This window comes from Neomonachus schauinslandi, chromosome 11 (genome assembly GCF_002201575.2).
Source record: "Neomonachus schauinslandi chromosome 11, ASM220157v2, whole genome shotgun sequence".
Lineage (NCBI taxonomy): Eukaryota > Metazoa > Chordata > Mammalia > Carnivora > Phocidae > Neomonachus > Neomonachus schauinslandi.
Window position 1 is genome coordinate 102840608 of NC_058413.1, and position 12086 is coordinate 102852693.

General features: G+C 48.8%; 1 protein-coding gene across 1 annotated transcript; it reads right to left on the reverse strand.

Moving 5' to 3' along the window:
- Positions 1-570: 570 nt before the first annotated feature.
- COLCA2 (colorectal cancer associated 2) lies at positions 571-8901 on the reverse strand. The gene is given in 6 exon segments (XM_021696613.1): positions 571-840; positions 842-943; positions 2348-2577; positions 3964-4018; positions 8069-8163; positions 8886-8901. Coding segments are annotated over 6 exon segments (768 nt in total).
- Between the last annotated feature and the right edge of the window lie 3185 nt (positions 8902-12086).

The following is a 12086-nucleotide window of genomic DNA, read 5'->3' on the forward strand; positions in this document are numbered from 1 at the left end:
AATGATTCATAAATGTCTTTCTCTGAGGTGGCTGCAAGATGTACACCCTCATCTGGAGGTGAGGCTGCCCCTCCTTTTCAGCCATCAGAGCTGTGTCTACCCTCCATCCCTGTGGGAGCCAAGGCATCTTGCCAAATTAAAATAATTTAAAATTCATGGATAAATGAGATTAAACTATTGAAAAGTAATTGGTGATCTCCAGAATTAATTGGTGTTATTCAAAGCAACTGGAAACTATCATCAGAAAATTAAAAAAAAAAATAAGCCAACGTTTAATAATACAAAATTTATTAGTTAAAAAAATTAGAATTTGTTCGTTACATAGAAAAGTAAAACAACTGAACATTCCCTACGACAGTTTTAACTGTGAGCATACAAAGTAGGAGTGGCACAATGACCAGGTCTGAGGACTTCATATTAATGCCTAAGCGAGCATCAGAACATCGGAAATGCGACACAGGACCCGGGCTTTGTGATGTTTTGTTAACAGGCTGCATATTTCGAGTTGTCATTTGGTGTGGCCGAAAGACAGAGATATTCACGCCATGTTCCAAATTAATGTAATTGCCATTAACTATAGCAGATGTCCCAGTCTGTTCCCCTCTTATAGAACTCGCTGGCCGCGGCGGCTGAGGGGGCAAAGTTCACATAGTCTGTGCCGGGGTAGGAGAAATACTCCGCTGCTCTGAGGGTGTCCAAGTGTTCTTCCTCACACGACGCACAGTAGCAGACTGAGGTGCTGGCTGAGGAGAAGCAGTCGTACTGGGTGTACGAGGGCAAGTGCGAGTAGGAGTAGTCTTCTGAGGGATAGCCACAGTTTCTGGTGTCCAGAGAAGGGGGGAGAATTGTAATTCTCCGGAGCACACGAAGGTAGCTGAGCCAGCGAGTAACTGTAGTCTAAGGAACCCGACAGAGTGGAGGAATCCGAAGGCGATCCTGGGGTCTAGAGAAAACCGAGGAACAAAGAGCTCGATCATTTAGACAGGATTAAAAAAGCTGAGTAGAGAGGATTTATTAACTCAGAGTAAGAACAGTAGGCGGGGGAAATACAACACAACAAAACACCCAGCCCAACTCAGGTCTGCAGAAGTAATTTTATTAGCTGATTGCACGATTTCAGGACACCTTATTCTGTATTTGCCTTTTTCTTCCCCAACAATAAATCGCCTTGCTTCACTGGCTTCCTTTGTTATAACCATATTTTAGAGGATGCTTTGTTCTTAAACCACAAAATCCCATTGTTCTTCAAGTCACCTGCACGTCAGATCTTGCTGTGGCCACAACATGAGCCGCAGGTGGCACCGTGGATGTTCCTCCACACCTTGACCGTGGAGAACAAAGTGAACCATACACAGGTACAACTGGGGTCTTCAGTGAGCCGGTGTCTGGGAGACTCCAAGACGTGCAACTACTCTTACAGTCACTGAAGTCTCGTCCCCAGAGGAGAAAGGTACCTTCTGCTTTCTTTAAGCAGGCCTACAATTATTACTGAGAAAGCCTTCTTTGGAAGCCAGAAGGGAGCTTGATAACTGGGGTCCGGTGTGCAGATTCTGTGGAGTGAATTTCCTATACTCTGAAAATTTAGTCTGACACCTACACGGACTTTTTGACAAACCAAAAGAAAAAAGTATGTACATTAAAAAAAACCCCCCCCACACACAACTTACTTTTCACAGTTTAAAAAACTATATGAGTATCTAAAAAACATCGCAAACAACTGGTGTCTACTAATGGAAATCTTACTCCATTTTAAATGATATCATATTTGCAAACATGTGAGGGTCATCAAGAATAGAGAATCCAAATTCTCTGAAGTATGAGGGCTTCTTCTTTACCAGCTGTCTCAGACCCAAATGAGTTCTTGTGCCTACACCAGACCCAAACAACTGGTTAGTGGGGCCAGTTCAGGGCCAAAATGAAACAAAAACCCCTTATTGGAATGACAGTTTGGTACTGCATAGACGCAGCCTAATGCCATTTTCCAGAACTCAAAAATCCAAGGACCACTGTTTAAATCAATCATTTTCAATTCATAACTGTCTTCATTCCAGTTTAAAAACATTAAATGAGTATTGCCAGGAAACCTCTTTTTATTGCCATACACTGCTTTACTTGGGCATAGCTGCCTTGGGAAATCATAATCACGTGTGTACCCAAAGGTTTGCCCCCCACGTGTGGTTACTCTGACGCCCACTGAGTTTTAAATGGCTCTCTGCTGTTTCCTGGATGACTTCCTGGTTGATAGTGTGTGTGTGATTTCTCAGGAGATGATGCAAACCTTCTTACAAAGCATTACTACCCCAGAGTAGGCAACAATCAGGTTTTGTAAAGAACTGAGATAAATTACCAGGCTCTGGTTAAAGCAGAAAGGGGCAGCTTGGAAGCTGTCAGGGAAATAGTGTGGAGTGCTCTGCGTGGAATTGAGCGAAGGGTCCAGGTGTGTCTCTGTCTGAAGGTAGGAATCAAAGACCTGGTCGAGGCAGCTTGTATTTTCTTCACAAGAAACACAACTGGAAAATTCTCGGGCTTGAAAATAATTGGACATGGAAGAAACTTGTTCAGACTCAAAATACAGCCCTAGAAGAGAAAGGGAAAAAGACAGACTTCTTGTTTGTTTGTTTAAAAATTGCACTTACGATTTTGAATGGAATTCTGTATTCTGAATATTTTACCATGTCTAGGGGAGAAGGGGGGTTTAAGAAGTTCTAGAAAAGTAAACAGGCAGGCAATTTGGGTGTTTTTCGTTGCCCTAGTGAACTCGAGTCCCAGTGGATCGAATCTGGTTAATAATGTGGAAAGTGGCTGTAAATATGGCCAGGGCACAAATAAAAGAATGACAATTCAACCTGTGTCCAACTATCACAGTCAAATAATGGCTCAAGGCTCTACTTTCTTGGACTATAAGGCATCAACATCCCATCTGCGGTTCAAGTAAACCTCGCCTCTCAGAAGTAACGTACAACACTATGTGAAGCTTTAGGAAAACTTCTAAGGCCGTGGGAAACAAGTCTCTTGATTTAGGCTTATTGCTTTCTTAAACTTTTCATGCTCACTCAGTAACTTAAATTTTGAGGAGCAATACAGAGAGCAACACAGATGATAAAAATAGAAACCAAGAATGTAAAATGCATCAGTGGTACTTGCTATAAATTACAAAAAGCAAAAATGTTTCTTTAGGAAACATGTTCACATGCTAACGGAATTAAAGTAAGTTGTTAGCTACCAACCAAGCATAATTCTGAAAACACGACTCCTCTTCCGTTTTGTTATTAATAGGCTCAATTTCTGACTGCTAGCCTTAAATGCTCAGAGAAGACAGGTTTAGAGTGTATCTATCAGAGGACAATAGAACCCTGGATTTTTTGAAGTCTCAAGGCTCCTTAAGGTTAAATGAAAGAGCTACCATAAGCACAGTTTCCCTTGTATGTGAGCTCCGGAAACACCTAGCTGCTGGCTGGCAAGATAGTAAGTTATTCGAACTGGGCTGAGAAAACTTGCAGTTGCTTGAGTGGCTCCCTGGGGAGAGAGAGGAAGGGGAGGGAAGCCCCTGTTGGTGGCTAGACATTAAATCAACAATAGCAAAGGCATTATTCAAGAACCCGAGGGTGTCCTGTAGTCCATCTAACAGTGCATTAAAAAGGAGAGCAGGTTTCTGAAAGCAGTTCTGATCTGTTAGCCAAGTTTAGTGACTTGGCGATGAGGAACTGGAATAAATGTGAAGAACCAACTCTCGGGACAAAATAGGAAGCAGCAAATAGACGTCTCAGAAAAGAAGGACAAAAATGTGCCCTTGTTACCTTGCTGGGCTCGCATCTGGAGTCACTATGCCTGGTTCACTTTCTGATTGGTTGGATTCCAATTAAATGGTGGTGTCTATCTTAACCCCGAATCAAGCACTGAGAGACTTTCGAGGTGGACCTTTGAAAGAGGTTTTGAGGGAATGGTCACGTTGGTTGTACTGACCTGCAGAAGATGGTGGGACTGGGTCTGAAAGGTGGACGCCGTTGTCCCCAGGCAGCTGCCAAAGCAAGAACATGACCACAGAGCTCATGAATTCAAAGTGCTTCCCGGGGAAAGCGAAGCCATTTTCACATGAACTTTGGTGCCTTCTGCTCTAAGGTAAGCCAGATTCTTTCTTCTAAAAAAAGGTGGCTGTCGTTACATACACCCAATGTTCTATTTTATTTAGATTCAGTTTTTATGTTTGCTTGGTTTTTTTTTCCCCCAGTATCAGATTTTCCCACTTAAAATTTAAATTTAAATTTAGATAAAAAATGAATGTAAACGATTTGTATATTACAGAGAAATGGAATAGTTTGAGAATACCCAGTAAACAGCTTTTCTATTAAACAATTTAATTGAAAATTAATAAGAGCTAAACTTACTTAATCCCAACCCTCTGTGACTTAGTCTATCATTTTCTTCAAAATTTTGATATTCTCTCTGGCTGCTTAGCCTTAGGAATTTGTTCTCCCAAAAGGACACAATTCCTAACTTTGCTAATCCTGGGTGGCTGAAAATAGTTACATGAATAGTTACATGAAATAGTTACATGAAATATTACAACAGAAAATATCTTCTTAAAACTGCAGTCAGTGAGCCGAAGCCTCTCTACATTCTAGGTAATACTCGGAAGTAGTTCGACTCTTTGTGTGAGTTGCTTTTTTCCCTACTCTGAATACCTGAGATTTAGGGAAATTTATGAGATTATCCCTTTGAACTATTTAAAGTAAAGTAGGCTGTATCTTCCAATCGAACTGATAATTGTACTGAGTAATTTCGGATTTTTTTTTTTAAGGTTTCAGATGGTGCCTTTAAAGTTTAAAGGGACCAGCACTGCTCTGTGATCCATGCCGGGAAGCCAAGCTCGCCACACCTCTCTTGGATCACAGCCTATTATACTTCACTCCCATACAGCGCACTGCTGCGGGCGGGGGGCGGGGCGGGGGGCTTCCCTGTCAACTGCTGCTGAAACAGGCCATGGTGGTAAGTCTGAAAATGATCCATGCCGTAATGTCATGAACCAGGAAGCTAGAATCCTTCACCAGCTCTTTATGCAAATATTTGGCTGCAGCTTGAGCTGAAGGACTTGGAAGGAGTGGGTTTTTAAAAAATCTGCTTCATGGCAGAGCTCCCATTAACCCCACTGCTCCCCGGGGAATGGTCTATTTGTCTGCCTACCCACATTATCTCCCTCAGGTATGTTTACAGTCTCCTGCTCGATATGATCTCTCTAGTCATGGGTTCACTTTCTACTTCGCTCCAAGAATACAAAGAAAGGCACCTTTCTCTTAGGTTTCAAAAGGGCACAAAAATCCACAATCTACAATTTATAAAAGCACATCAAGGCTGTTTAAAAAAAATTAATGGTTAAAAAGGGTAAAGTATATCTTTTCATAAATATGAACTCAAGTTTCCCTTTCTCCTAAAGGTAAAAGAATTGTGTGTGTGTGTGTGTGTGTGTGTGTGTGTGTGTGTAGGGTTGTTTGCAAACTGATCTGGCTGAAATAAGTTTTTTTGATCAAATTTAAAAATCTGGCATGCACACATTTCTCCTGGCACTGTCAACTGACATTTGCCTCGATCTATAACTTCCATTCATGATTGCCTTCTTAAGATTTCAAATGGTGGGTACTACTCTATATAACAAATTAAGATAAATACCTTCCTGCTTTGTATATTTGATAGAATTAACTCTCTCCTTGCCTTGAGGCTTCCCAGAGGCGTCCTTTGACCATTGAGCGAATTGGAGATCATCTCCGCTAAACCAAAGGGTCTCTACCAAGAAGCAGGCATACACTGTCCCCTGACAGCCGCCATCCTTGCCTGCTAAGTACACCCTCAAGGCTTTCCAAGAATTCCAGATCCTTCCGATGGTTCTGAGTGAGGGGCTTTACATCTGGCTCTCATGATTAAATCATCTGTGTGTTACTTCTCTGTGCCTGTGAGGGCTCGGGCTGATATAATCTTCCAGGAAGCCAAGAAGAGCAGGCCTTGCTCTTGCATGTCCCTGCAAGGTGTTGGTTCAGAAGTACTGCTTTATTATTTCTTGGGGGCGTTGGTGGTGGGGGGGATTAGAATTCAGAGTAACTTAGATAAATCACATAGCTCCAGCAAATGGATACTGGTCAGATACACAAGTGAAATGTTTTACCCTTTGCTTTCATTCCCGCAGTTAGCTAACGGGAACAGTGGCCAAATCAACCTGTAAGAGGCCAACAGCCATAAAATCATCATGCCCAAATGGGACTTCTCCAGGTGCACTGAAGCAGAATTCTACCATGTACCAAAGCTCCTTAATGAAAGATTATACTTTGTTGGGAACATCCTGCTGATTTTTTTTTTTTTTCCATCGGAGGCATTTCCCAGTTCCCTTGTTCCTGGTTTTATTAATTTTATAACCATCTCTGAACTGAAAGAATTGACAGTTGAGATTACCAGACTTCTGCTCAGCACAGTTGGATCTGCAGAAGGATGAATTTAGGGAGCCAATAGGTGGGAATGTTTTTGTTGTTGTTGTTGTTTTTTACATGAAGAGTAAGACCTTGGCCCTGTTTTTAGCTCTGCCTTTAGTAACTGTAAGACTTTGAACTTCAGCTGGAATAGAAGCATGCAGATCCTGATCTATTTACCTCACTTGGTTGTTATAAGAACTAAATGAAATAATGAGTGTGTAAAAGTGCTATCTTTTAACCACTGTACAAACTCTCTGCAAATGGAAGGAAGCTTTATGTGTTAGCTAACATTCTGTACATGGAGGTACGAACTTTTCCCATGAATGTAAAATTTGTGCTGTATGGGCTGAATCACAGCAAGCTTACACCTGAACTTGAAACTCTGAGCAAAGGGAGCCAATGGACGTTACTGGGTAGCTGGCTTTCAGTTCTTGGTTGTAATTTTATTTCAGTTGCTTTTCATAAATAATGATAATGACAGCTATCATTTATTGAGCACTTGCTAAATGGAAAGCACTCTTCTAAGTGCTTTATATGCCATAACTCATAAAATCCTACTGTCTCCAGCTTAAAGATGCGGACACAGGGGATGAGCCTGAGTAGTTGCTCCAGGATCTGCACGTACCACAGAGGAGCTCAGATCTGAACCCAGTCCACTGGTTCTAGAACCTGTGCTCATCTCTCCTACAACATTTGCCTCTTCCCACAAAGGCCCATTTCAGGAAGTCGTGCATTGCACACCAACAGCACCAAGCTCAAAAACCATTGTGGGGAGGATGCCAATAAGCTGGAGACAGGACCAATCCTAACACTGGCAATATGGGCTCATCTGTCATAGCCCACATCCACACAAGCAACCCACAAGCAATTGTACGATCAAGGGCTTTCAGCAATGAAATTACCCTCTGTGGGAGGAGAACCCCACCTAGTTTATTTGGTTCTGCTGCTGCCCTGAACACTCTTGGCAGTCCTATCTGCTTTAGAAAGTATAGAAAGTGGCAGGGTACCCTTATGACTGCCCACATCACCTCCTGATAACTGGGAACTGCTTAAGGCTTCATATGAAGGAGGTGGTTCTAAACCCTGAGCTCTCTCTTCTGCAGTCACATGGCCCATTTCTGCTGGGAACTTTCTATGCCTGGTGATTGGCAGATAAATGACCTCAGAGGCTGGGTTTCATAAGAATGAGAAGCAGGGGGCATTTCCACAGAGATTCTCTCCTTGAAGGGCTCGCTAAAATGAAATGAGTTTCTGGGAGAGATTTTCTTTGCTCATGTGAGGGCACACACACTGTCTTCTTACTGGAACAACAACCTGCTTACCTGCTGGTTGCTCCTCTCCCTGCACCAGGCCAACAAGCCCTTTATACTCAACTATGATCAGTGAGGGACGAGCTCCCCGCAAATCCTGAGCCCCACCCAAGCTCTAGCTGTCCTTTGTGGCTTCCTGTGGTGAGCTGGGAAGACGCGGGGCACAAAAGTTATAAAGACAGCTGAGGATGGCCAGGTCTGGGGACGGTGACTGAGCTTGGCGTGGCCTCCTACACCTTTCCAGGCGCAGGGTTAAATGAGGCTGAAGGCAAGGCGGGGAGTAAGGGAAGGGGTGATGCTTACGGTTCCCCGCGAGGCTGCCTGGTGTGCTCTTCTCTGCTGAAGCAGCTCCTTCACTGTTATCTTCACCCGGACACCTTGATACACCTTCGGTTTCTCTGGGGAAAGGCAATCCAGTCAGTGGTCAAGTGGGAAGTTTGGATGTCAGACTGGGATGTGGGGGGTCCTCATTATAGGCTATGAGGCTGGAGGCCAGGTTTCTAAGTTTGAAGAATGCAAAGAGGAACCCCAAATTTCTCCAACTTGAAAGGACGAGGAGAAGCTGGGCAGGTTTCAGGGCCCTAGTGGGAACAGAACCTATGGAAATCCGTGGGGACACCCATCCAGGCTGGGCCCTATTCCCTAGACCAATAGCACACAGGTTTTTCCGCTCAGGAATGTGGAGAGCAGCCTAAGGAAACTCACCACCTTGGCTAAATTAGGGGAACCTCGGGCTCTGGGCCCAGGCTTCCGCCTGGGAGAGGGTATTATGGGCCTGGGAGGCGCCCAGGGCCAAAGCAGGGGTGCCTTCTCTGATCTGGAGCAGCTGACTTAGGCCACCCCACCGTGAGGCTCCCACCCGTGTGGAAACTCTGAGTCCTTATCGTCTCCAGCAGGCCAAGCTCAGCTTCTGGGGAGGCTCTGACCTCTACGTGCCCTTGGTCTGGACTTCAGCCCCGGGACAAGCGGCGGGCAGGGGTGGGGTGTGGGGGTTGGAGAGCTCTGTCCTCCGGCCGCTGAGGGACTTGCTAGACCGACCACAGGAAAGGGACCAGGCCCAGGGCACTCCCTCCCTCCCGAATTTTTCTTCTGCCCTGTCTCCCTCGCCCCCTTTCTCCGCCTTTCCCGCTCTCCATCTTTCCCTCCTCCCTCCTTCGGCCCCCGCTCCTGCTCTCCCTTCTTCCCGTCGCTCCCCACCCCTTCCCTTTCGGGCGCAGGCGTCTCTCGGCGGCTCACGGAGCCTCGGGCCACGCCGAGCGGGGCTCCCGGGGACCGTGCAGCCGGCGGGGAAGCCGCCCTCGGGGCTGGCGGGGCCCGGCCGGACTGCCCGGCTCGCGGGGAGGCCGAGCGGCGCCCAGGGTCGGGGGGGAGGGAGTCCGGGCGCGCCGGGAGCGGGGCGGCCGCGGCCCCGGGCCAGCCGGGCGGAGCCGCAGTGAGTAGGTGAGACTTTGCGGGCTGTTGGGCCACGCGGGGCCCGGCCGGGCGGGCGAGCTTCCGCGATCGGGGGTGGCCGCGGGAGCACCGGCCACTCCGGCCCTGACCTCGACCCTGGAGTGAGCGCTGCGGCGATCGCGTGGGGAGGGGCCGGGCCCCGCGGCTCGGGGCGGCCGCGCGGACGGCCGGGCGCCTGGCCACAGTGCGGGGCCGCCAGCGCCGCGCCTGGTCACTGCGGAGACCGCAGCCGACCGCAGGGGGCCCGCGCGCCCCGTCCGGGAGCTAGGGGTCTCCCCGGAAAGGAGGCTGCGCTGTTCGCCGCCCAGACCCAGGGAACCCCGCGCCTGGCCCGCAAGGCCTGGGCTCCGCGCTCTCGCGGCCGTGCAGTCTCGCCCACCCGCGCTCCCCGAGCGGCTCGCAGCTCGGTGGGCCGCGGGTACAGACCCGGGGCCGCAGAGGGGCTGCCACCGCCCACCCCTGTGCGGCCGGCGGCGCGCGCGGCTCGGGTCCCGCTCACCGCGAGCCTCTAGCTCCCTCCGCCGCCGCTTCTGGGCACGCAGAGTCCGCGCCGCGAAGTCCCAGGGTCACAGCCGTGGCCGAGTGGAAGGGCGGGTGGGGGATCGGGGTACGCGGACGTCCACAGCGGCCAAGCCGGCCTCTGGGCCTCTGCCCTGGGGAGCAGGCGCCGAGTGGGGAGCGGCCACAGTGTGGCCCGTGCCCTCGCGGGATCCCCGGCTCATACTTGCATGCCCTGACTTTGTGCCTCTCTGTTCTCTGCAGGCAAAGCTGTGGAAAAACGCCCGGATCGCAAGGCCCCTGGCTCGCGTGACCCGACCCCAGAAGCAGCCCAGTTACCCGACATGGTGGTCAGCAGCAGCTGGGGCGCTGGCTGGATGCTGAAGCTCCAGGGACTCGGCGCCTCACAGGCCTCCTGTGCAGGGAGAGAAGCAGAGATGCAACATTTTTAAAGTTTCACAAAGCATCCAGCTGCACCCAGGTTCCTGGAGCAGGAGACAAACAGAATTAATGTTTTATACCTTCGGGTATAGGTTTGAGTTTTTTCCCCCTCATGCCAAGTATTTAAAACCTCTAGAAACCCATGATTTGACAATCAATGATTGCGCGATACTTTCAATTTGAATATTCAAAGGCTTAACAAAATGGACTATCTTCTGCAGAAATCCTGCACACAGGCACCCCACAGACAGTCCAAAGAAACAGGGAGTGAGACCCCTTTGGGTGCTGGGCCTTGCTTTTATTGTATTTTTAAACATTTTGCCCACCTTTCCACAGACAGAGCAGGAGTCCTCAAAGATGCTCTGTATTTCTGCCTCAAAAGCAGCTCGGGGAGCCCCGAGTGACTTAGGGGACCCTTCATGACCACCTGAGCCAGGCTGGCCCACCAGACTGATTCCTGTATCCCTAGTCTCCATTTTGAGGGAAAATCTCAGGTTTTGGGGAGTGAGCATGGCAGCCAGCGGGTATGACCTAGCAGGGAGTCACTCTGGCCCCAGGTTGCAGGCTGCAGGCCTGGCAGAGGCCTCAGCTCTGTGCCTCATCTCCTTCTGGCCCCGCCTGGCCACCAGCGGCTTCCTTGCCTTTGGTCGGCTCTCCGTCTGGGCCCCAGACACTGCGGTTTCAAGACAGAATGCCTGCCCATTAAGACCCTTTGCTTCTCCACCAGGAGCCGGGGATGTGTGTGGGGCCTCACCCCCAAGATTTTCTGAGGCTGGAGTCTCTTGTGCTGTGAAGTCCCTCTCCTCTCCTCTTTCTCTGTCTTGAGCCATCCCTGCCCCTTTTACTGCAGGAGTATGTGTTGAGAAATGATGATTAGCTTGGTTCCTGCTTATTTTAGCTTAAAGGACACAGATTTGTGTTCAGGCCTTCACACTTTGCGGGAGAGGTGGGAAATTCTTGACGCCAGGCTGCTAGGCTGTTGCAAGCTGAGCCCCTCCCAAACGATAGAACTGTGCTGGGTTATGTTCTCCACGCACTTGCCGGGCCTCTTCCGTGTGATTTGGAAGCTCAGGGAAACAGGAGTGCTCCCGAGAGGAAGTGAGAGCCGGGCCAGATCCCCTTCTAGCCCCTGAGGGAAGAGGGTGGCCCCAGAAGACAGAGAAGCGGGATGGGGTTCCCTTTGCGAATAAGCCAAGACATTCCCAGGATGCCAGGCCAGGCAATGGTTACGGGCCTCTGTTCCCTGAGTTCTCTGAAATGCCAAGAGTGGAGCTGAGCCCCATAGGCCACCAGAAAAATAATCTGAATTCCCTTGAGTGGGTCTACTGCAGGGTAGGACATACCCAGATGGGGGCATGGGGGTCTCCGAGGTGACAAGACACCAGAGTCTGGGATGGGGAGGAGCTGCTTGGCAGGGCATCTGGGCTGGGAGCAGTTGAGATGGCACCTGGCCCTGGAGGGCAGGACGGGGTGTGTTTGTCTCTAGCCCAGCTGGAATCTGTCAGCCTCTGCAGTCTCTTTCCACAGAGGCCTCTGAGCCTGTGTCCTGCGTTTCCCCGATGGGCATCAGGCCTGAGGACCAGGCTCGTGAGGAGGGGAAGGACAGTGGGACTTCACAGAGCCCCTGTTTCCTCTCTCCCTGCCCTGCCCCCATCTGGGCACTGCTCCTTCTGATGGAATGGTGAACAAAACTGTGGATGTAGGGAGGGTCTCTTGTCCTCAAAGCTTCGTCCGGTACTTCTTTTCTCTTTTGTCTTCCTCCTTTTGGTTTTCCACTTCTTTTTTGTTTGCTTTTAAAATCTTTCTTTTGGACTTTCTATTTACTTTTTTCCAAGTTCCTTCCTTCCTTTCTTTCTTTCTCTTTCTTTTCCTTTCTTTCTTTCTTCTTTCTTTCTTTCTTTCTTTCTTTCTTTCTTTCTTTCTTTCTTTC